At 43.9% G+C, this 26006-nt stretch overlaps 1 protein-coding gene and 1 pseudogene across 2 annotated transcripts in view; one reads left to right on the plus strand and one right to left on the minus strand.

Annotated features, from left to right (window-relative positions):
* The first annotated feature begins 5673 nt into the window (after nucleotides 1-5673).
* LOC115173884 (biotinidase-like) lies at nucleotides 5674-9719 on the plus strand (annotated as a pseudogene).
* Nucleotides 9720-10575: 856 nt separating this feature from the next.
* Nucleotides 10576-26006, minus strand: part of LOC115173885 (serine/threonine-protein phosphatase 6 regulatory ankyrin repeat subunit A) — a 49790-nt gene continuing 34359 nt past the window's right edge. For both annotated transcript variants that reach the window (XM_029732371.1, XM_029732370.1), the window contains exons 12-28: nucleotides 22388-22534; nucleotides 22170-22238; nucleotides 21820-21957; nucleotides 21633-21744; nucleotides 21506-21532; nucleotides 21316-21390; nucleotides 20970-21171; nucleotides 20762-20849; nucleotides 20527-20644; nucleotides 19974-20193; nucleotides 19756-19843; nucleotides 19353-19436; nucleotides 17847-17995; nucleotides 17679-17761; nucleotides 17495-17577; nucleotides 17259-17350; nucleotides 10576-11909 (exon numbers count right to left, since the gene is read on the minus strand). In XM_029732371.1, the coding sequence (XP_029588231.1) occupies nucleotides 11602-11909; nucleotides 17259-17350; nucleotides 17495-17577; nucleotides 17679-17761; nucleotides 17847-17995; nucleotides 19353-19436; nucleotides 19756-19843; nucleotides 19974-20193; nucleotides 20527-20644; nucleotides 20762-20849; nucleotides 20970-21171; nucleotides 21316-21390; nucleotides 21506-21532; nucleotides 21633-21744; nucleotides 21820-21957; nucleotides 22170-22238; nucleotides 22388-22534 (2083 nt within the window). In that variant the 3' untranslated portion in view covers nucleotides 10576-11601. The remainder of the gene's footprint in view (nucleotides 11910-17258; nucleotides 17351-17494; nucleotides 17578-17678; nucleotides 17762-17846; nucleotides 17996-19352; nucleotides 19437-19755; nucleotides 19844-19973; nucleotides 20194-20526; nucleotides 20645-20761; nucleotides 20850-20969; nucleotides 21172-21315; nucleotides 21391-21505; nucleotides 21533-21632; nucleotides 21745-21819; nucleotides 21958-22169; nucleotides 22239-22387; nucleotides 22535-26006) is intronic.

The raw sequence follows: 26006 nt of genomic DNA on the forward strand, positions 1-26006 counted from the left end.
TGATCACATACGGTGTCCCGTCAAGTGGAATAGGCACCTTCTAAAGTAAACAATCCCAGAGCCCCTCTCTTGTAATCTTATCAATTTTACCTGTTGCATTGACATATGATCTTGTGACATCAACTAGTCAAAATATAAAATCTGCTGTTTAACAAATCTGCTAGAAAATTCTGTGCTGGCTGGCTTATCAGCTCAATATTCGGTACAAAAACATTTACTTGGATTTACTTCAATTCTGGACACAGTTCCATGTAATGGAAACAGATTGTTTTAGATGACATTACCTTCTTGCTTAAATCCTTGGTGCTACCCAAACTATAGATTTGAGTAATAATAATTGCAAATGGTCAAAATCATCTCTTATTTAATTATTCATACCTCTGTCCTAAATGTTCATACTGTGTCCTTTACAGTCTGTTTGAGTTCATTGAGTACTGGTGGCTATCTATTTGTCCACAGGAAACTTATCTCTAACCCAAACATTGCTCAATCCCTCTGTTCATCATGTGACCTTGTATTAAAACATTTACTTATTCAAGTTACAAAGACATTGCATTATTAGAGTGCTATCTGAAAGCCACTAATATTACCATTCACTTTGTTATGTTCACTAGTCTCCATATGTTTCCTTAAACTAGGACTCTTAAGACCCTCTCAATCACTACTGCTAATACACACGGATGACTCTCAAAATGTTCTGCTTTCACCCCTATTGTAAGGTTTTAAACAAAACAAACATGATAACTTTTTCCATATTGGAAGGCATTGTTTTCATATTAGTCTACCCTAACAATGTTACTCTTAATATTTATTATCAATTTCTGTTGGATATTCACTTTCTACTTCACACTTATTAAATGTCTACTATTTTAAGATGAACATGTAATGCGCAAATTTATAAAATGCACCGGTCAATTCAGAAGGGAAGAGAAAACATTTCTGTGATCAACTTTCACTATAACTGGGCTGGCACTGTCTATCAGTCCCCTATAGATGGAGTGGCAGGTAGCCTAGTGGTTAGAGCGTTGGACTTGTTGCAAGATCAAATCCCTGAGCTGACAAGGTAATAATCTGTCATTCTGCCCCTGAACAAGGCAGTTAACCCACTGTTCCTAGGCCGTCATTGAAAATAAGAATTTGTTCTTAACTGACTTGCCTAGTTAAATTAAGGTAAAATAAAAAAAATTGATGGCGTGCTCTGCCCACAATAAGTCTCTACCTAGCAACTTAAACTCTAGTACTCATTATACATTCATACATTGTTACTTTATCAAATCTAGTAACCCATTATACTATTAATTTCTCTTAATACTTTTTACACCACTTACGTACATCTATGTGTATGTATATATGTATGTGTATATACAGTGAGGGAAAAAGTATTTGATCCCCTGCTGATTTTGTACGTTTGCCCACTGACAAAGAAATGATCAGTCTATAACTTTAATGGTAGGTTTATTTGAACAGTGAAAGAATAACAACCAAAAAATCCAGAAAAACGCATGTCAAAAATGTTATAAATTGATTTGCATTTTAATGAGGGAAATAAGTATTTGACCACCTCTCAATCAGAAAGATTTCTGGCTCCCAGGTGTCTTTTATACAGGTAACGAGCTGAGATTAGGCGCACACTCTTAAAGGGAATGCTCCTAATCTCAGCTTGTTACCTGTATAAAAAGCACCTGTCCACAGAAGCAATCAATCAGATTCCAAACTCTCCACCATGGCCAAGACCAAAGAGCTCTCCAAGGATGTCAGGGACAAGGCTGGAATGGGCTACAAGACCATCGGCAAGCAGCTCGGTGAGAAGGTGACAACAGTTGGTGCGATTATTCGCAAATGGAAGAAACACAAAATAACGGTCAAATCTCCCTCGGCCTGGGGCTCCATGCAAGATCTCACCTCATGGAGTTGCAATGATCATGAGAACGGTGAGGAATCAGCCTCAGAACTACATGGGATGATCTTGTCAATGATCTCAAGGCAGCTGGGACCATAGTCACCAAGAAAACAATTGGTAACGCACTACGCCGTGAAGGACTGAAATCCTGCAGCGCCCGCAAGGTCCCCCTGCTCAAGAAAGCACATATACATGCCCGTCTGAAGTTTTCCAATGAACATCTGAATGATTCAGAGGACAACTGAGTGAAAGTGTTGTGGTCAGATGAGACCAAAATGGAGCTCTTTGCTATCAACTCAACTCGCTGTGTTTGGAGGAGGAGGAATGCTGCCTATGACCCCAAGAACACCCTCCCCACCGCCAAACATGGAGGTGGAAACATTATGCTTTGGGGGTGTTTTTCTGCTAAGGGGACATGACAACTTCACCGCATCAAAGGGACGATGGACGGGGCCATGTACCGTCAAATCTTGGGTGAGAACCTCCTTCCCTCATCCAGGGCATTGAAAATGGGTCGTGGATGGGTATTCCAGCATGACAATGACCCAAAACACACGGCCAAGGCAACAAAGGAGTGGCTCAAGAAGAATTACATTAAGGTCCTGGAGTGGCCTAGCCAGTCTCCAGACCTTAATCCCATAGAAAATCTGTGGCAAAGAGGAGTGGGACAAAATCTCTCCTGAGATGTGTGCAAACATGGTTGCCAACTACAAGAAACGTCTGACCTCTGTGATTGCCAACAAGGGTTTTGCCACCAAGTACTAAGTCATGTTTTGCAGAGGGGTCAAATACTTATTTCCCTCATTAAAATGCAAATCATTTTATAACATTTTTGACATGCATTTTTCTGGATTTTTTTGTTGTTATTCTGCCCCTCACTGTTCAAATAAACCTATCATTAAAATTATAGACTGATAATTTATTTGTCAGTGGGCAAACATACAAAATCAGCAGGGGATCAAATACTTTTTTCCCTCACTGTATACATATATACACTACCGTTCAAAAGTTTGGGGTCACTTAGAAATGCATTTTTTTGTCCATTAAAATAAAATAAAATTGATCAGAAATATAGTGTAGACATTGTTAATGTTGTAAATGACTATTGTAGCTGGATTTTTTTGCGGTGTTTTGCTGGTACTATTTAATGAAGCTGCCAGTTGAGGACCTGTGAGGCGTCTGTTTCTCAAACTAGACACTCTAATGTACTTGTCTTCTTGCTCAGTTGTGCACTGGGGCCTCCCACTCCTCCTTCTATTCTAGTAGTACACAGCGTTGTACAAGATCTTCAGTTTCTTGGCAATTTCTCGCATGGAATTGCCTTCATTTCTCAGAACAAGAATAGACTGACGAGTTTCAGAAGAAATGTATTTGTTTCTGGCCATTTTGAACCTGTAATCGAATCCATAAATGCTGATGCTCCAGATACTCAACTAGTGAAAAGAAGGCCAGTTATATTGCTTCTTTAAGCCGAACAACAGTTTTCGGCTGTGCTAACATAATTGCAAAAGGGTTTTCTAATGATCAATTAGCCTTTTAAAATGAAAAACTTGGATTAGCTAACACAACGTGCCATTGGAACACAGGAGTGATGGTTGCTGGGGTCACGTTCAAGGAGCTCCTTTAGCACCTCAGATTCAGTGACTGCCTGCAGGGAGAAACTTTGTAGCAGGGCAGGAGAAAAAGAGGGAGGAGCGTCGGGGCTAGTCGCATTAAAAGGGGTGGGAGATTAGGAAATGTTGGATGGTTAAGGAGCCATGGCTGAGTCAAATAGGAATCCTGACTTAATGAAGTGGTGATTAAAGAGCTCAGCCATGTGCTTCTTGTCAGTAACAACCACATCATCAACATTAAGGGACATAACACAACCGAATATAATACCATATTATAGTAGGCCTATAATGCTACTGTTACACCAAAACACAGGAGGTTGGTGGCACCTTAATTGGGGAGAACGGGCTCGGGGTAACAACTGGAGTAGAAAAAGTGGAATGGTAACAGACACAGTGCATTCGTTAAGTATTCAGACCCCTTGACTTTTCCCACATTTTGTTACGTTACAGTCTTATTCTAAAATTGATTAAATTGTTTGTCATCTGCCTTTTACTGAGGAGTGGCTTCCGTCTGGCCACTCTACCATAAAGGCCTGATTGGTGGAGTCCTGCAGAGATGGTTGTCCTGGAAGTTTCTCCCATCTCCACAGAGGAACTCTGGAGCTCTGTCTGAGTGACCATCAGGTTCTTGATCACCTCCATGACCAAGGCCCTTCTCCGATGTCTCAGTTTGGCTGGGCACCCAGCTCTAGGAAGAGTCTTGGTGGTTCCAAACTTCTTCAATTTAAGAATGTGTGTTCTTGGGGACCTTCAATGCTTTAGACATTTTTTGGTACCCTTCCCCAGATCTGTGCCTCGACACAATCCTGTCTCGGCGCTCTACGGACAATTCCTTGGTTTTTGCTCTGACATGCACTGTCAATTGTGGGACCTTATATAGACAGGTGTGTGCCTTTCCAAATCATGTCCAATCAATTGAATTTACCACAGGTGAACTTCACAATTATCACAACACATACAGTAGGTTGTAATATAAAAAAAATGTCTGCCATGGCTTCCCCAGTGATTTTACCCACGCAACACTACTGTTTATATAGCATCCAAAATATTTTGTACAATTGAGGAGTGCCAAGATGGGTGCGTGGTGGCTTCAATAGAGCGCCCCCTGTCAGTCATCCAGGGTGTATACACATCATTGGTCCCAACCCACATTTTGACAACTGAATGGGAACTTGCCTGCCTGCCCTCCCTACCATTTGAGTGATGCCAAATACATTTTATTGACAGCGAAGATATGTGCTAACTGTGAATAAGTCGTTGAAGTGCAGCATAGCTATCTATCAAAGTGATTCACATTTCTTACTAGCTAACAACTGCACCTCTGGCTGTACCCATGCGTGAGTGAACCTAAAAGGAACTTCAGGGAGATAGCCCATACTAGTCACCTCGACATCATGCTCTCAGACGCCATAATGGGCAGATACAATGTTGCATCCTCTAACTATCCCCATGATATTTATAGTGAGCTGCTGCCCCATAGCGGTCATGCTGCAGTACTGCATGGGCTGACAGGAGAACACGCCCTCAGACCAGCCAACATTGTTTTACAGAATTTGGCAGTACATCCAACCAGCCTCACAACTGCAGACCATGTGTAACCACACCAGCCCAGGACCTCCACATCTAGCTTCTTCACCTGCTGGATTGTCTGAAGGGGGGTGCTGATGGGGGTTCTGAGGTGTATTTCTGTCTGTAATAATGCCCTTTTGTGGGGGGAAAACCATTCTGATTGGCTGGGCCTGGCTTCCCAGTGGGTGGACCTGGCTCCCACGTGGGTGGACATATGCCCTCCTATGGCAGAACCTCTGCCTAGTCATGTGAAATCCATAGATTAGGGCCTAATTGATTTCTTTTCATTGACTGATTTCCTTCTATGAACTGTAACTCAGTAACATTTTTGAAGCTGTTGCATATTTATTTCAGTTTATTTGTTCAACGAATCGTTGAACTCATCTGTCCTCACTCTATAAAGTCAGAAGTTCCTGGGCACTGGTCATTCCGCCATGTCCCTCCGTGTCCTCCTGACAGTGGTGGTTGCTGTTCTCTATCTGTCCCCGGTAACGTTAACCCGGGCTGGGGACAGGACAGACGGGACTTCTTGTCCATCCTGCGTGGCCGCAGTCTACGAGCATCAGGTGATTCTGAACCCAGAGCCGCACGTGCCTCTGTCCCTAGCCGCGGCGCTCGAGCACATGATGAGGAACTTGAAGGTCTATAAGGAGCAGGCCGCGCGGGCAGCAGAACAGGTAAGGTATACCTTGTTCCTTCATAACACACAGAGAAACAACCTCCACATCTCTCTTCCAGGGGGCTCAGATCATTGTACACTGCTCAAAAAAATAAAGGGAACACTTAAACAACACAATGTAACTCCAAGTCAATCACACTTCTGTGAAATCAAACTGTCCACTTAGGAAGCAACACTGATTGACAATACATTTCACATGCTGTTGTGCAAATGGAATAGACAACAGGTGGAAATTATAGGCAATAAGCAAGACACCCCCAATAAAGGAGTGGTTCTGCAGGTGGGGACCACAGACCACTTCTCAGTTCCTATGCTTCCTGGCTGATGTTTTGGTGCTTTCACTCTAGTGGTAGCATGAGACGGAGTCTACAACCCACACAAGTGGCTCAGGTAGTGCAGCTCATCCAGGATGGCACATCAATGCGAGCTGTGGCAAGACGGTTTGCTGTGTCTGTCAGCGTAGTGTCCAGAGCATGGAGGCGCTACCAGGAGACAGGCCAGTACATCAGGAGACGTGGAGGAGGCCGTAGGAGGGCAACAACCCAGCAGCAGGACCGCTACCTCCGCCTTTGTGCAAGGAGGAGCAGGAGAAGCACTGCCAGAGCCCTGCAAAATGACCTCCAGCAAGCCACAAATGTGCATGTGTCTGCTCAAACGGTCAGAAACAGACTCCATGAGGGTGGTATGAGGGCCCAACGTCCACAGGTGGGGGTTGTGCTTACAGCCCAACACCGTGCAGGACGTTTGGCATTTGCCAGAGAACACCAAGATTGGCAAATTCGCCACTGGCGCCCTGTGCTCTTCACAGATGAAAGCAGGTTCACACTGAGCACGTGACAGACGTGACAGAGTCTGGAGACGCCGTGGAGAACGTTCTGCTGCCTGCAACATCCTCCAGCATGACCGGTTTGGCGGTGGGTCAGTCATGGTGTGGGGTGGCATTTCTTTGGGGGGCCGCACAGCCCTCCATGTGCTCGCCAGAGGTAGCCTGACTGCCATTAGGTACCGAGATGAGATCCTCAGACCCCTTGTGAGACCATATGCTGGTGCGGTTGGCCCTGGGTTCCTCCTAATGCAAGACAATGCTAGACCTCATGTGGCTGGAGTATGTCAGCAGTTCCTGCAAGAGGAAGGCATTGATGCTATGGACTGGCCCGCCCGTTCCCCAGACCTAAATCCAATTGAGCACCTCTGGGACATCATGTCTCGCTCCATCCACCAACGCCACGTTGCACCACAGACTGTCCAGGAGTTGGCGGATGCTTTAGTCCAGGTCTGGGAGGAGATCCCTCAGGAGACCATCCGCCACCTCATCAGGAGCATGCCCAGGCGTTGTAGGGAGGTCATACAGGCACGTGGAGGCCACACACACTACTGAGCCTCATTTTGACTTGTTTTAAGGACATTACATCAAAGTTGGATCAGCCTGTAGTGTGGTTTTCCACTTTAATTTTGAGTGTGACTCCAAATCCAGACCTCCATGGGTTGATAAATTGGATTTCCATTGATTATTTTTGTGTGATTTTGTTGTCAGCACATTCAACTATGTAAAGAAAAAAGTATTTAATAAGATTATTTCTATCATTCAGATCTAGGATGTGTTGTTTAAGTGTTCCCTTTATTTTTTTGAGCAGTATATTTCCAGAGGACGGTATCCATGGGTTCAACTTCAGTCGTCTGTCCATCTCTGGTTACCTTGAGACCATCCCTGACCCACTGACTGAGGACTGGAACCCCTGTACACAGCCTGACAGACACAATCACACTGAGGTATACGCACGCACGTGTACACACACCTTTACTTACCACTGTGGATCCATGTCTAATGTCATCAAATGTCTGTTAATGTGTGTTCTGCCCTGTTCTCTGTCAGGTCCTCCAGAGTTTGAGCTGCATGGCTCGACGTCACCAACTATACCTGGTGGCCAACATGCCTGACCTCCAGCCCTGCCCTCTGACCTCTCATCCCCACCTTGACCCCTCTCAAACCCCCTGCCCCCCCGATGGGCGCTGGCAGTTCAACACTGATGTAGTCTTCAGGTTGGTAGTAAATGGGTTGTTTTGGTTTTAAACACGTTTCTTGATCCTGTGAGAAAATAATTTATTGTACAGGGAGCACTACAGGTATTCTAAACCTCCAGAGGTTCTCTTGGAATAGGGGAATTGATTTTCATTGATTTCCAAAACCTTTTTAGTTATACAGGAGGGACTTGAAATTATGTTTTTGCTTTTCATCCTAAGCGCACCCTACCAGCAACCATTTTCTACAGGAATTTATTTTATTTGTATAGTAATTGTATTACTTTTACAAGGATTTGGGTTATATAGATGAAAATACATTTGGTTTTCCCATTCACTGCAGGTCTGATGGTTCCCTGGCGGCTCGTTACCACAAACAAAACCTGTTCTTCGAGAAGGAATTCGATACCCCGCCCAGACTAGAGGTGGTGACCTTTGACACGCCGTTCGCCGGACGGTTTGGAGTGTTCACCTGCTTTGACATCCTGTTTCATGACCCTACTGTCAGACTACTGGAGAAGGTACACAAAGTCGCACAATGTTTCATTATGGATGCATATGAATTGATCAAAAGTCTTAATGTTTATCTTCATCTCTCTCAGGGCATAAGACAGATGATCTTCCCCACAGCCTGGATGAATCTGCTTCCTCTACTAACAGCGGTTCAGATCCAGAGAGCGGTCAGTCTGGGAGCTAACGTCACTCTGCTGGCGGCTAACCTCAAGCATGACAGCAAGGCTATGACGGGCAGCGGCATCTTCACCCCTAGTACTTCCATCTATCACCACGCCTTCCATCACCCTGGGGGGCCAGAGGAGGGGAAGCTGCTGGTGTTGAGGATACCTGTACTGGATAGTGACTGGCTGGCAACACAGAAGCATGCAAAGAGGCAGGGGGAGAAAGGAGGAAAGGGCGAGGAAAAGGAGCAGATAGGAGAAGAGGGTGAGGCAAAGGGGCAGGGGGAGATAGGAGGAGAGGGTGAACCTCCCTCTGCCGCCGTTCCTTCCCTCTCTCCCACTCCCTCCCCCTTTCAATGCCTCTATGATGGGTGACCTGTTCTTCTTCAGGTTGCTGCTTGATTCAGAGGGCCAGCTGACTTTGTGTGACGTCTGCGCTGCTGCCACCTGCAATACCAACGGTCCACACAGGGTGGCAATACAATACGGAGCTCTATGCTCTTGGGGTGTTCGCTGGCAATCACACGTTTGCCGGACACTTCACCTTGCAGGTAGGGAGAAACATTTACATTACATGCATGCATTACAACCAGGGTTAGGGTCAATTCCATTTACATTTCAGTCAATTCAGGAAGTACACTGAAATGTAAATTCCAAATCTCTTCAATGCTTCTTAATGAGGAAATGTAGAATTGGAATATTTACTTTCTGAATGAAATTGACCCCAACCCTGATTACAACTTACATTTGGAACTGGTAGGGATCCTGTGTTTATGTATACATGCAATGTTTTTTTATTTACTACAGCTGTGATCTTACATTTACATTTTAGTCATTTAGCAGATGTTCTTATCCAGAGCGACTTACAGGAGCAATTAGGGTTAAGTGCCTTGCTCAAGGGGGTATCGACAGATTTGTCATCTAGTTTGCTCATGGCATTAATGATTAACCCTTCACCCTCCAGGTGTGTGCGTTGGTCCGGTGCTCGGGGTCAGAGGTCAGCTCCTGTGGAAAGGGAGTGGAGGAGGCAGAGTCTAGAGTGAACTTCCGGTTGGAGGGGAAGTTCGGAACGCGTTACGTTTACCCGTCGTTGCTAGGTAGCAGCATGGTTGTAGATAAACCCGACCGGATCGAGAAGACCACCGATGGTCGAGTGACCATGGAACACTCAGGGATGTCTGTCGGACTGGTGACCGCATGTCTCTACGGCAGGGTGTACGACCAGGACTAGGGTGTGTGAGTGCGAGAGAGAACAATAAAATAAATGTTCTCCAACCTCTTTGTTCTCTAGGAGACAGAACGCGTCTCCTTCCTGAGCGGTATGACGGCTGCGTGGTCCCATGGTGTTTATACTTGCGTACTATTGTTTGTACAGATGAACATGGTACCTTCAGGCGTTTGGAAATTGCTCCCAAGGATGAACCAGACTTGTTGAGGTCTACATTTTTTTTCCTGAGGTCTTGGCTGATTTCTTCTGATTTTCCCATGATGTCAAGCAAAGAGGCACTGAGTTTGAAGGTAGGCCTTGAAATACATCCATAGGTACACCTCCAATTGACTCAGATTATGTCAATTAGCTTATCAGCAGCTTCTAAAGCCATGACATCATTTTCTGGAATTTTACAAGCTGTTTAAAGGCACAGTCAACTTACTGTATGTAAACTTCTGACCCACTGGAATTGTGATGCAGTGAATTCTAAGTGAAATAATCTGTCTGTAAACAATTGTTGGAAAAATTACTTGTGTCATGTACAAAGTAGATGTCCTAACCAACTTGCCAAAACTATAGTTTGTTAACAAGATATTTGTGGAGTGGTTGAAAAACAAGTTAATGACTCCAACCTAAGTGCATGTAAACTTCTGACTTCAAATGTAGTTGAATACATCATGACTGTTCCCTATAATATAGTTGAATACATAATGCCACCTAGTGCTCTACATGACACCCTTGGTCCTGAAGTGTGCACAACTAAAAGCATTGGCTTGGTTTAGGTATTTCCTTACAAATTGTTGAAGGAAAGTGAACAAGTGCACACTTCAGAAGGAGAGATTGGGACGCACCCTCTATTCCTTACATGTGCTTCATCTATTCCCACCATCATTTGGAGAACTCAAGCATTTCAAAATAATCAATCATTGTTTTATTCGTTATCAGTCATTATTAAGAACATTGCACCATATTAAGTCCATATTTTGTCTTGACTTCTCTCCCCTGGAAAAGGCAACATTTCACACATGCACACTCATGTTTCCTTTCTCAGGTAGTGTAGAAACATTCAGGGTGTGAAGTGTTAAGACTGACGATACCTTAGTGACTGAGGCCTTACTAACTCACTACTAACTCCTCTCCTGGAGGAATCAACTCTATGAATCAGACAGTAGTAACTAGTATTATAACTCTTCTGTGAGATTCAGTGACTTGATTCAGTATTGACTCCGCATTAGGTGAACAATGATAAGTTCTGTCTCTGTCCATTATAATAAATTAAACTTAACTAGAATAAAACTAGTCTGGGTACTAGTCTGTTTAGCTATCATTCCACTCCTGTCATGCTAAACAGCTTTGGCATATGACACAGAGTACAAGGAGTGGAATATTCACTAAACACACTGGTACCCAGGCTATAACAGACTGGTACCCAGGCTATAACAGACTGGTACCCAGGCTATAACAGACTGGTACCCAGGCTATAACAGACTGGTACCCAGGCTATAACAGACTGGTACCCAGGCTATAACAGACTGGTACCCAGGCTATAACAGACTGGTACCCAGGCTATAACACACTGGTACCCAGGCTAGAAGAAAACCCCTAAAGGAAGAGCTCTGGAGATACAGAAGAAATTAGAGATGTAAAGTCTGTTGGTCCGTTTGGCTAGGATTGTCCCTCTGCTCTCTCCATACGTACAGCCCCAGCCCTTTCATTGTCATAGGGCAGATGTTTGGTAACAAGGACCAACCCTAGAGGACCGGAGCTACCCACCCTTGCCACTCAGTCCAGAAGACGCCAGTCCTCATTTTACTTTAGTATTAAACCTCTTCTTGGTAAGGGACGAGAGGACAGAATGTCGTGGAGTGAGTGGTTCAGAGAGTGGAGTCCTAAAATCCTGCCAAAGAGGTGGTATATTCAAGGTAGGCGTGTCTTCAGTAGGTCTCAGAATCAGAGTCGTTAAACTCGTTATCGTCATCGGGGGAAACGCAGAGTAGGCGGTCCTGCCTGCAGTAGGAGGTGTGGTCAGTCCTTAGAGGGGGAGGGGACTCAAATGCTACTCCTTTTGATTGGTGATTGGAGTAGTGATTGACAGATTGTAGAGTTGCCATCGTGACACGAGGGGAAGCAGGACGTGTTGCTATGGAGACCAGGGGAGAGGCGGGCAGCATGGAGTTAAGAATGAGAGCAAGACAGTCGGCTACATCTCTGTTAGGTGCACAGGACAGGGCTGGAGTATAACCTAGGGGGGAGAGAGAGAAAGAGGACGAGTGTGTGAGAGAGAGGGAATGTGTGTGCATAACACCTCACATAACTCTGCCCCAAAACAATGAAAACTTCCCACCCAGTGGCATATGGGCTATTAAAGTGAGTGCTGATGCAGAGCCATGATAAGCAGTACCCACTTTGCCAAAGGCAGGGGCGCAAAATATGTATCTTGCCCATTGCGTCTCCCCATGGTGCAGTTGGAGATGCTGCGCCAACAATGCTCTGTCAATGTCATCTAACATACCATGTAGTCTCGTCCAGGGTTTCCCAACCCTCTCCTCGGCCCCCCAGACGTTTCACATTTTGGTTTTAACCCTAAACTGGCACACCCGATTCAATTAGTCAAAGCCTTTGATTAGTTGATTAAATGAATCAGGTTTTCCAGTTTAGGGTTAAAACAAAAATGTGAAATGTCTGGAGTGGCCTGAAGAGAAGGTTGGGAAACCCTGGCCTAGCCTATACGGTACAAATAACATATAGCCTCGGTGGCCTTTTCTGTAGCTTACAGACAGACCAAATTTATGACAATGTCATGAGAAACTTTAGGCCTACATCATGTGTTTCTCCAATCCAATAGCTAATCATGATAATTAGCGATTTCAAGTTTTTAGCTCTATTCATCAATTTATAAGCTGACCATGGCTGAGAAAAATACAAACCGCATTTTCCAATATAATGCGATGCTTGATAAAGCTGGAACAGTTTCCTTTCAATAATAACGTTTTGTTTCTCAAAATCATTGTCACGTGGTTAATAATACAATGAATAAAAATACAAATCTAAAATTCAACTAATGCGAGAGCACCAGCCTCTGTCATATATATGGACACACTGATACACCGTGAGCTATTGGCGGCTAAAGAAATGAGCACATGGAACTCATAGATTGCCTATAGGTCAATGCAACAGTGCTGTAGGCCTATAACTTTCATTGCCAACTAAGTAAAAATACATAAAGCTGACAAATAAAAACATTAGTAAATATCCTGATGAAAATGCAGGTTCTTTCAATCGCATTCAACTCTCTACTCTGCCTGTCAGCCTCCCTTTCTATCGGTCTTGATTTGAGCATTTGCTAGTAAAGTGCAACATTGTATAGAATCAATCAACTGGGTCTGTCCTGAAGGGGTCACTATAGCGAACTCGCAACAACTAGCTGGGCCCAAAGAGTTTCTTGCACCAGTGAGCTTGGGACGGACACAGCTGTTTTTGGGCAAAGGATAAGTTTTCAGGTATTTTATGACGTTTCCACTGGATATTTGGGATCCTCCGAGCGTGACATTTTGCTCTTTCACACGGAGGCTTGGTGATTATCGAGGGGGAGAGTGTTGGATATTCTTTTTCATATATTAGAGACCGATTTTCATGCGAATATGCTCAAATTTACAAAGGCAAAAGAAATGAGCGCATTTTCCCACCACACAATCGTTTCCATCAAATTGACTTGTTGCGGATAAAAGACTGATGACAGTGCACATAAAAATACCTTTTGCAGTTAAATTCCCATGTACCGAATAAAACATTAGAAAGTTAAATGGGTTTCCATCACATTTGACTCTACTGATGGTTTACTCACAAAACATGTTGTGTTATATAGTGAGTGTGCCCACTCTGGTATTGGCACGTGCACTCTAGCCAACAACTCACGGACACAGTGCGGGTATATCTTACATGATGAGATTAGACACAGTGCGGGTATATCCTACATGAGATTAGACACAGTGCGGGTATATCTTACATGATGAGATTAGACACAGTGTGGGTATATCCTACATGAGATTAGACACAGTGCGGGTATATCCTACATGATGAGATTAGACGCAGTGCGGGTCTATCCTACATGATGAGATTAGACACAGTGCGGGTATATCCTACATGATGAGATTAGACACAGTGCAGGTATAGCCTACACGATGAGATTAGACACAGTGCAGGTATAGCCTACACGATGAGATTAGACACAGTGCGGGTATATCCTACACGATGAGATTAGACACAGTGCGGGTATATCCTACACGATGAGATTAGACAGTGCGGGTATATCCTACACGATGAGATTAGACGCAGTGCGGGTCTATCCTACATGATGAGATTAGACGCAGTGCGGGTCTATCCTACATGATGAGATTAGACGCAGTGCGGGTATATCCTACATGATGAGATTAGACGCAGTGCGGGTATATCCTACATGATGAGATTAGACGCAGTGCGGGTCTATCCTACATGATGAGATTAGACACAGTGCGGGTCTATCCTACATGATGAGATTAGACACAGTGCGGGTCTATCCTACATGATGAGATTAGACACAGTGCGGGTCTATCCTACATGATGAGATTAGACACAGTGCGGGTCTATCCTACATGATGAGATTAGACACAGTGCGGGTCTATCCTACATGATGAGATTAGACACAGTGCGGGTCTATCCTACATGATGAGATTAGACACAGTGCGGGTCTATCCTACATGATGAGATTAGACACAGTGCGGGTATAGCCTACATGATGAGATTAGACACAGTGCGGGTATATCCTACATGATGAGATTAGACACAGTGTGGGTATATCCTACATGATGAGATTAGACACAGTGCGGGTTTTTCCTACATGATGAGATTAGACACAGTGCGGGTATATCTTACATGATGAGATTAGATACAGTGCGGGTATAGCCTACATGATGAGATTAGACACAGTGCGGGTATATCCTACATGATGAGATTAGACACAGTGCGGGTATAGCCTACATGATTACATTATTATAGACAAAAGAGCTAAATTATTTTTATTTGTCAAATGGGAGCCAAGCATCGATGATCATGTCAGTAGAATAAGACCCTCAATATTTATTGGAAAGGAGCATCAAGCTCATCACCTTGCACTTTCCCCGGCCTATGTGGGAGGACCACACAACTTGTCATCGCATGACTCCAAGTTCACATCAATATGATGGGTTATTATAGCAATATTTGTGCCTAGAGTTTCCGCCGATATTTAACACATAATGCATTTTACCGACACAAAAACATCCCACCTTGTCTAGGGCATTTTGTTTTGTCGACATTTGGAAAGTTTACTGACATATTTTCTGTTTCCATCGGGCCTGTCTGTCATGTCATTTTTTATCCAAGATGTACTTTACGCGCATAAAAAGGTTGGCTGGAAAAATGATTTGTGAGGAACTATTATCGTTCACAATGGATAAAAAATAAAGACGACTTACTGTGGTGGTGAATTATAGCTGCAGTATGTAACTTTTTGGGCAACCACCAAATTCACATAAAGGTGAGTTATAGATCTGTCATTCTTCATTGAAAGCAAGTCTAAGAAGCAGTAGATATTTTGTGTGTGTGCTATTTCTGTGCTTCCCATTCTTAAATTTAGTTTTTGCATCTTTAACTTTCAGTTTTCTACACCAGCTTCAAACAGCTGAAAATACATATTTTTGGTTATGAAAAACATATTTCACAGCGGCTTAGCTGGTACAATTATTCTTTAGACAATACGTGCTTATTTTGTCACAAACAGAAATTAGGCAAACTATTTGAATTTTAGCAACAAGGAAACGGCAGAGAAATTTCTGCATAGTGCAGCTTTAAGACTAAAAATCTGACATCCCCAAATGGGCGCTTTCCTGCAGCAGGCCAGGTAGGGTCAACTCAGAAAACGTGGGACATCATATAAACTGGGACAGCTTAATCTGACATGTTTATTTCTTGTTCTGAAAATCAAAACTATTGTTACTAAGCCTTTGCAGAGAAATCACATTACTTCATTGGTGTGACAGAGGGTGGCAGAGCAATCTTCAAACAGGGAGCTCACCCTCAAAGCACATAGATCAGTCACATAGCCTTTTTCCCTGTTTCGATGTTAAAGTTGTAAAAATGGTGATGTATGTGCGTTCTATGTACTGGTGCATCAAAATAAAATAAGTTGCCAATCTAATGTTTATATTTTGTACATTTCTGAAATCCTCAAGATGTTTCCTAAATCACACAAAATTGAATTATCATTGGGGTACAATTAGGACTGTCCCAGTTTATCTAACCTGCTGTCCTAGTTTATCAAATGCAAACTGAAAATATGGTTTTGGTTCAGCGTACACAAACGGGTGTGTCATGCAGTCTGTAAATATGATAAACATTTGTCATTTTTGTGTGATTAGGAGACATCTTGAGGATTTCAGAAATGTATCATGTGTTGGGCTAATATGTTGGATAGATGTCGAAACAGGTTACAGAAGAGGGAAATGCAAAAAGTGTCCCATGTATTCCCAATTCCCCCCTATTATGCGTGCTCCGGCATGCGCAATAATTGTCGGGAGACGGGTGAGTACATTCTGGAGAGAGACTCGCCTATATCTTCGCTACACACCCCTCCCCTTCCTCGTCTCAACATTTCACATTTTTATTAAAAAAATTATATTTCAGATCCTTGTCACCAACAGCTACAACTCAATGAGCTAGGTCTATTGCCACGCACGCGGCCCACATTTATGGCCTTTCCAACTCGGCATAGGCTCGCCCGCTGGTGATTTGAAACAATACACAGCAATTTTGTTAAAGAAGCTAATGAGCCTCTGGCTAAGTCATGCTCTCTGGTGAAGTATTTTATTTATTTATGTATAGATGAGTAATTATATCATTTTGGCAAATGTATAAAATTTAAGGGAAGTTTAGCGGTAGCTGATTTTCAGAGTTTGAATAGCAAAAATTATTAGTCTTAAGTCTGTCAAGTATCAGGACTATAAAGCCAATGCAACTGCATGTTTTACAAATGGTAATGAATGCATGGATGTGCATTCATAAAAGTGCATTTTGGGCTGACACTGAAGGCCAGGGTTCCCCAACTGACGGCCTGGGGGCCGAATTTGACCCGCGGGTGATTTTTTTGGCCCCCCAAGTTCTCTGAGCATTTTTTATTTTGGAAAACTGTTCCAAAGTATAACACATAAGAGAGAGATATGTCATAAACACATGTCAGCAAGGTTTGAAATTATTGTGTCTAATAAAATATATCTGTTTGGGCTTCTTGCGGTCAATTTACAGTTTACAAATGATTTGTAATTATGTTCTGGCTCCCTGACCATCCGCTCAAGAAAATAAATCAGGCCGCGGCTGAATCTAGTTGAACCCTTCTGTAGGCTATAGTCTAGGCTACTATTCTACTTTGCAGGGATAAGAGGAGGGTTGGAATTTTTTGGTGTCTGGCCTTGTGCAGCATACTGGCCAGGACCGGGCCTGTGTGTGTATGCTTGCGTGTCAGTATGTGTGCTTGTATGAGAGTTTGAGGATGTGTGTGTAACAGTATTATGATACTGACCGTTCTCATCCACCGCTAGAACACTGGCTCCTTTCCCCAGCAGCTCCTGAACTACGACGGTCAGACCATTCCTCGCTGCTACATGGAGGGGCCTGAGAGAGGCCGCGAGAGAGAGAGGGAGAGAGAGACAGACACACCTGCAGAGTGAAGTCATACTAGCCTAATAACATGCTCACTAATAACACTATGTTGGGTTGTGGTGTGTTACATTTCTGAAAATCATTTGGGGTACGTACGTCTGTAGAGAAGTGTTGGTGCAGTTGATAAAGTTTCTGTCTGATATCTTCTCTAGTATCAACAACGCACTGGTCTCATGGCCCTGATGGTGAGAGAGGGATAGAGGAGAGAGGGATAGAGAGGGTGAAACATTTAACAAACAGTCATTTGATTAACAATATATGGTGCATGTGTGAGTATTACCTTGCTACATGCCAGGTGAAGAGCTGTGTTCTTGTTAGTATCCTGTAGTGTGAGGTCTGCCTTAGCACTGCTCACCAACACCTCTATATGAGAGAGACACAAGAAGAGGTAAGGCGTGAGGGATAGGTAGAGGGGAGGAGAGGAGAAGGGTAGAGAGTGTGTACTGACCCACAGCGTTGGTCTGTCCGTTGTGAGCTGCCATCATCAGCGGCGTGGTCCGTGTGTGTGTGTCGGAGGTGTTCGCCTGAGCTCCGTGACTCAACAACAACGACACACACTCCACGTGGTCCGAGAATGCTGCCGCATGGAGGGGAGACCTACAAAAGGGTGACAATATTCACTGTTACACACACTACCTCACGTTCTGCGAGTCTGTGTAGGGGCGGACCTCCCAACACCTCCCCAAAAAACTCAGTCGGGTCTCAACTTAGAAGGGCTCGTGCCCATGGGCTCTGACATCCTGGGGGCCCACATTGATTTTATTTACTCTCACTAAGATATCATATTAACATGATCATGGCAAAATTCATGGCAACATTTGGAAAATTGCAGGAAATTTGCTTTAAACTGCAAAAATGTCTCAACCCTATGGCAAAATGTGTAGAGTTTCATGAAATTAACTATAAAACTGCTAAATGTTCTCTGCCCCATTGCAAAATTAGTAAAAAAAAAGGGGGGGGGGGCACTAACATGTTTTGCCCGTTAGGTACAACATTTCGCTTAGGGTCCCCAAACGACTAGTGTGTGTGTTTAATAACTTGTGTGTAATAAAACACTACTGGACAGTTTATTAGGTACACCATCCCATTCACAAAAATGGATCGCTCCTTCAGACAGTGAGTCACATGGCCTTGGCTTGCTATATCAAGCAGGCAGACAGGCATCCAGTTACTGTTTGATTGAACGTTAGAATTGGGCAAAACAAGTGACTGAAGCGACTTTGAGTGTGGTATGATCGTCGGTGCTAGGCGCACCAGATCCAGTACCTCAGAAACAGCTGCCCTCCTAGGCTTTTCATGCACGACAGTGTTTATCGTTTACCGAGAATGGTGCAACAAACAAAAAACATCCAGTCAGCGGCAATCCTGTGGGTGAAAACAGCTCGTTGATGAAAGAGGTCGAAGGAGAATGGCAAGAATCGTGCAAGCTAACAGGAGGGCCACAAACTGACAAATAACAGTGCAGTACAACAGTGGTGTGCTGAACGGCATCTCGGAACAAACAATTTGTCGATCCTTGTCACGGATGGGCTATTGCAGCAGACGACCACACCGGGTTACACTCCTATCAGCTAAAAACAAAAAGAAACATCTTCAGTTGGCACACAATCACCAACACTGGAAAATTGAGGACTGGAAAAACATCGCCTGGTCCGACAAATCCCGGGCCCTGTTGCGTCACGCTGATGGCAGAGTCAGGATTTGTCCATGGACCCATCCTGCCTAATACAGGCTGGTGGCGGTGGTGTAATGGTGTGGGGAATGTTTTCCTGGCACACGTTAGGTCCCTTGATACCAATAACTGAGCAAGGAACATTTCCGACAACTTGTAGAATCCATGCCCCGAAGAAGTCAGACTGTTCTGGAGGCAAAGGTGGGTCCGAGCCAGTACTAGATGGGTGTACCTAATAAACGGTCCAGTGAGTGTATATATGCGTGTAATAATGTGTCTCACCTGCCCTTGGTGTCTGTAGTGTTGACTATAGCAGAACCCAGAGAGTTGATCAACATCTCAGCGACTCCCTCGTTGTCATTCATACTGAAACAAGCAGAGAGGAAACACTTTCTTTCTCCTTTAGGTGCTAGATCAGCTTTAATATTGCAGATAGATTGAGGCTTCTATCAATGTCATTGTCTGGATGATTTCCAATCACACTTTTACACTCATTTAATATTTTATTTACCCGATGTAACACAAATTACACCTTTTTAGTGATCATATATTTATTTAGGTGGTCATACACATACTAGGACCTGTGAATCTCAGCACACGAGTGACTGACTGGGTTCGAACCCTCAAGACTGTGTTAGCACCCTGAGCTTAAACCTAGACATTAGTTGTGAGAGTTGAGGCTTACACGGCACAGTGCAGAGGGCTGAAGTTGTTTCCCTGTGTCTTCTTGAACACGTCCTGTTCCAACAACAACTCTACACACCCATCATAACCTGGAGCGACAGAGACAGAGAAACAGTCAAGAGCAAATCACGGTATTGTCTATATATAATTCTAGTTGATCATTCATTCAGATCAGTTAACCAACATTAATCTGATGATTCTCTAACGCTGTGTGTTTACCATTGTAGCAGGCCCAGTGCAGCGGTGTGTACCCGTGGTTGTCGGTAAGAAGTGTGTGTGTGTGCAAGGCATTAGCAGCCTGTAGTAGTGCTCCCAGCACCCCGGTGTGTCCGCAAGCTGCTGCCAGGTGTAGCGGAGAGCGCCCTGCCCGGTCACATACACACACACTCGCCCCGCGCTGCAACAACGCCTCCACACACTCTTCATGACCCGACACCGCCTGGAGAAACAAAACAGATCATTAAAAGTGTGTGTGTGTGGTGTGTACGGTGTACAGTGCATTCAGAAAGTATTCCGTTTTTCACTTTGTCATTATGGGGTGTTGTGTGTAGATTGATATGGGGAAAAAACTATTTAATCCATTTTAGAATAAGGTTGTAACGTAACTAAATATGGAAAAAGTGAAGGGGTCCGAATAATTTCCAAATGCACTGTATGTCTATATGGTGTGTGTGTGTTTCTGCGTTTGTGCTTGTGTGTATGGTGTGTGTATGTGAATATATAGTGTGTGTGTGTTTGACTGTATAGGGACTAGGGAGTTTGTGTGTCTCACCCCGCGGTGTAGTGCAGTCCTGCCCCAGAGGTCTTTAGCCTCTACGTCAGCTCCTCTACTCAGTAGAGAATACACACTCTCTGTGTGTCCGCTCAGTACCGCCAGCATCAGAGGGGTCCTACACACAATCAATATATTTACCAATCACTCAATCAATCCATCATTGATTAATCAGGCAAATCTAAAAGTTAGCTAGCTCACACAGTCAATACATTAGTCTCTCACACACACTTACTGTCCGTTGGCGTCTTGTACGTCTACAGAGTTGTGTGTGTCTGTGTTGTTGATGAGGAGACGGAGACAGTCAGAGTGGCCGTTCATCGCTGCAGGAGACACACACTCAGGGTTAGGGAAAAAGATGGGTATGCAATGTGTGTGCGTGTAGTCATTGCGCGCCTGCTGGCGCTGTGGCGCGCCTGCTGGCTCTCATATACATATAATACCTGCAGCATGTAAGGCCGTCCTCTTCAGTGTGTAATCCTTGGTGTGTGTGTGAGCTCCGTGGTGCAGTAACAGTGACACACACTCCTGGTGGCCCCTGGAGCAGGCTAGGGAGAGCGGGGTCCAGCCCTCAGGGGTCCGAATGTCCACCTCCAACAGACCGGCAGCCAACACCTCCAACACGCCACAGTGACCATGGTACGCCTGGAGAACACACACACCAATCAATACAAATCTATATGTTTATCACAGTGCTTCCCAAACTCCCTTGCATTGTGCCCCATGTAAAGCATTTAGGTTTTTCTAGTAATCTACAGACTAACTGGCAGCGGAGTGTGTGTGACTCACCGCGAGGTGAAGGGGGCTGATGAGGGCGTGGTTATCAGAGTCACTCAGGATGTCTGTTCCTGATGTCTCCATCAGCTGAGAGACAGAATGCCTTCGTTATTATTCTCTAAAAAGCTAGAACATTAGAACAAGCAGCAGAGGGTACTCCTCTCCCGTGTCATCAGACCACTAATGTAGTCCAGCTACTTACCACGTCTAGAGGAGTCTCCCTGGATATCTGAAAAACAAGAAGACACCATGTCAAACCCAGTCACTACTTGTAGTGGGAAGTAGGTAATGGTGTCCAGGTAGGTCATGTACGAGCAGGATGTACTAACCAGTTCAAGGCAAAGTGTGTGTCCGTATGCCGATGCATAGTGGACTGGGTTGTAGCCCTGTCGGTCTCTGATCCCTGGGTTGGCATCGCTCCTCAACAGATACTCTACACACCTGACACACACACAGAGGGTCAGACAGGACAGACAGGACAGGCAAGACAGACAGACAGGACAAACAAATACTAACTTTCCCTCTGTGCCAGCAGCAGCGTAGTGTAGAGGAGAACAGCCCCTCTCATCCAGCTCGTTGACTCCAGCACCAGACCCCACGAGGGCAAACACACACTGAGATTTACTGTTACAACAGGCATAGTGAAGAGGAGTCCTGGAGAGAAGAGAGTTACTGTTACAACAGGCATGGAGTCCATTTGCTTCCGTTTAAGAAATGTTTTGCAACAGAATCGACATAATGAATACACCCCTGGAGAGAAGAGGAAGAACAATACTTCATCTTCTTTGCATAGAATGGAAAAGTGTCTTTATGCAGGCATGTACGCACAAACACACAAAGGCTGAATGTAAAGCTGAACCACTGACCTTCCAAACCTGTCCTTTCTGTTGAAATCTGCTCCTGTGTTCAACAACAGATTCAAACACTCCAGGTTCCTGATGGAGAGAGGGAGACCGAGAGAGAAATTTAAATTGTACAGTAGAACATTGGATAGAACAGCTAACTGCAGAAAGGACTTAAAAATCCAAGAGCAAAGGACAGAGAGAGACTAAAAAAGGGAGGGTTTAAAGAGTTCTTGTTTCACCCTCCTGCAGCTGCAGCATGTAGACATGTCCTTCCAAAGTGGTCAGGAGTGTCTATGTGGAAGTCTGAGGAGAGCAGTTTCCTGCAGCAGTCAGAGAAGCCACTGAGAGCTGCCAGATGGAGGGGGAACATGCCATGGACGCCACGCCTGTAACAAACATCACGTCAGCGGTGCTTAGCCAGGTGTGTGTCACAATGATAGTCTCCAATTCCGTCTAGTAAGTGAGTGTAGACTTAGCGGTGTTGTCGCCATGTGTGATAAGTCTGTCTGTGTGTATACATACAGTATATATACAGTACCAGTCAAAAGTTTGGACACACCTACTCATTCAAGGGTTTTTCTTTATTTTTACTATTTTCTACATTGTAGAATAATAGTGTAGACATCAAAACTATGAAATAACACATATGGAGTAACCAAAAAAGTGTTAAACAAATCAAAATATATTTTATATTTGAGATTCTTCAAAGTAGCTACCCTTTGCCTTGATGACAACTTTGTCACCTGGAATGCATTTAAATTAACATATGTGCCTTGTTAAAAGTATATTTGTGGAACTTCTTTCCTTCTTCATACATTTGAGCCAATCAGTTGTGTTGTGGTGGTATACAGAAGATGGCCCTATTTGGTAAAAGACCAAGTCCATATTATGACAAGAACAGCCCAAATAAGCAAAGAGAAATGACAGTCCATCATTACTTTAAGACATGAAGGTCAGTCAATACGGAACATTTCAAGAACTTTTAAAGTTTATTCAAGTGCAGTCACAAAAACCATCAGGCACTATGATTTAACTGGCTTTCATGGGGACCGACTCAGGAAAGGAAGACCCAGAGTTGACTGTAAGTTCATTAGAGTTACCAGCCTCAGAACGTGTAGCCCAAATAAATGCCTGAAAGAGTTCAATTATCAGACACATCTCAACATGTTCAGAGGAGACTGCGTGAATCAGGCCTTCATGATTGAATTGCTGCAAAGAAACCATTACTAAAGAACACCAATAAGAAGAAGAGACTTGCTTGGGCCAAGAAACACGAGCAATGGACATCAGACCAGTGGAAATCTGTCCTTTGGTTTGATGAGTCCAAATTTGAGATTTTTGGTTCCAACTGCTGTGTCTTTGTGAGACGCAGAGCAGGTGAACGGATGATCTCCGCATGTGTGGTTCCCACCATGAAGCATGGAGGTGGTGGTGTGATGGTGCTTTGCTGGTGATACTGTCTGATTTATTTAGCATGTTTACCACAGCATTCTGAAGCGATACGCCATCCCATCTGGTTTGCACTTAGTGGAACAATCGTTTGTTTTTCAACAGGACAATGACCCAACACACCTCGGCAGCTGTGTAAGGGCTATTTGACCAAGAAGGAGAGTGATGGAGTGCTGCATCAGATGACCTGGCTTCCACTGTCACCCGACCTCAACCCAATTGAGATGGTTTGGGATGAGTTGGACCGCAGAGTGAAGGAAAAGCAGCCACCAAGTGCTCAGTATATGTAGGAACTCCTTCAAGACTGTTGGAAAAGCATTCCAGGTGTAGCTGGTTGAGAGGCAAAGGGTGGCTACTTTGAAGAATCCAAATATAAAATATATTTTGATTTGTTAAATAGTTTTTTGGTTACTACATGATTCCATATGTGTCATTTCATAGCGTTGATGTCTTCACTATTATGCTACAATGTAGAAAAGAGTAAAAATAAAGAAAAACCCTGGAATGAGTAGGTGTGTCCAAACTTGAACTACCGTTCAAAATTTTGGGTTCACTTAGAAATGTCCATGTTTTTGAAAGAAAAGCAAATTTTTTGTATTTTAAAATGACATGAAATTGATCAGAAATACAGTGTAGACATTGTTAATGTTGTAATTGACTATTGTATCTGGAAACAGCTGATTTTTTATGGAATATCTACAGGGCCCATTATCAGCAAACATTACTCCTGTGTTTCAATGGAAAGCTGTGTTAGCTAATACAAGTTTATCATTTTAAAAAGGCTAATTGATCATTAGAAAACCCTTTTGCAATTATGTTAGCACAGCTGAAAACTGTTGTTCTGATTAAAGCAATAAAACTGGCCTTCTTTAGACTACTTGAGTATCTGGAGCATCAGCATTTATGGGTTCAATTACAGGCTCAAAATGGCCAAAAACAAAGACTTTCTTCTGAAACTTGTCAGTCTATTCTTGTTCTGAGAAATGAAGGCTATTCCATGCGAGAAATTGCCAAGAAACTGAAGATCTCGTACAACGCTGTGTACTACTCCCTTCACAGAACAGCGCAAACTGGCTCTAACCAGAATAGAAAGAGGAGTGGGAGGCAAGTTCAGCCGTTTCCAGCTACAATAGTCATTTACAGTATTAACAATGTCTAGACTGTATTTATGATCAATTTTATGTTATTTCAAATGGATTTTTTTTGTGCTTTTCTTTCAAAAACAAGGACATTTCTAAGTGACCCCAAACTTTTGTATGGTAGTGTGTATCCATCCATCTATCTATCGATATACAGTGCATTCGGAAAGTATTCAGACCCCTTACCTTTTTACATCACAGCGTTATTCTAAAATTGATTTTTAAAAGAAATCTCAAACTACACACATAAGGACAAAGCAAAAACAGGTTTATAGAAATGTTTGCAAATGTATTAAAAATAAAAAACAGAAATACCTTATTTCCGTAAGAATTCAGACCCTTTGCTGTGAGACTCGAAATTGAGCTCAGGTGCATCCTGTTTCCATTGGTCATCCTTGAGATGTTTCTACAACTTGATTGGAGTCCACCTGTAGTAAATTCAGTTGATTGGACATGATTTGGAAAGGCATACACCTGTCTATATAAGGTCCCACAGTTGACAGTGCATTTCAGAGCAAAATCCAAGCCACGAGGTAGAAGGAATTGTCCGTAGAGCTCCGAGACAGGATTGTGTCGAGGCACAGATCTAAAGAAAGGTACCAAAACATTTCTGAAGGTCCCCAAGAACAGTGGCCTCCATCATTCTTAAATATAAGAAGTTTGGATCCACTAAGACTCTTCCTAGAGCTGGACTGAGCAATCGGGGGAGAAGGGCCTTGGTCAGGGAGGTGTCCAAGAACCCGATGGTCACTCTGATAGAGCTCCAGAGACCCTCTGTGAAGATGGGAGAACCTTCCAGAAGGACAACCATCTCTGTAGCACTCCACCAATCTGGCCTTTATGGTAGTGGCCAGACGGAAGCCACTCCTCAGTAAAAAAGGCACATCACAGCCCTCTTGGAGTTTGCCAAAAGGCACCTAAAGGACTCAAAGACCACGAGAAACAAGATTATCTGGTCTGATGAAACCAAGATTGAACTCTTTGGCCTGAATGCCAAGCGTCTAGAGGAAACCTGGCACCATCCCTACAGTGAAGCATGGTGGTGGCAGCATCATGCTGTGGGATGTTTTTCAGCAGAAGGGACTGGGAGACTAGTCAGGATCAAGGGAAAGATGAATGGAGCTAAGTACTGAGTGATCCTTCATGAAAACCTGCTCCAGAGCCCTCAGACTGGGGCGAAGGTTCACCTTCCAACAGGACAGCGACCCTATGCACACAGCCAAGACAACGCAGGAGTGGCTTCAGGTCAAGTCTCCAAATGTCCTTGAGC

The sequence above is a fragment of the Salmo trutta genome, chromosome 34 (assembly GCF_901001165.1).
Source record: "Salmo trutta chromosome 34, fSalTru1.1, whole genome shotgun sequence".
In the NCBI taxonomy this organism is placed as follows: Eukaryota; Metazoa; Chordata; class Actinopteri; order Salmoniformes; family Salmonidae; genus Salmo; species Salmo trutta.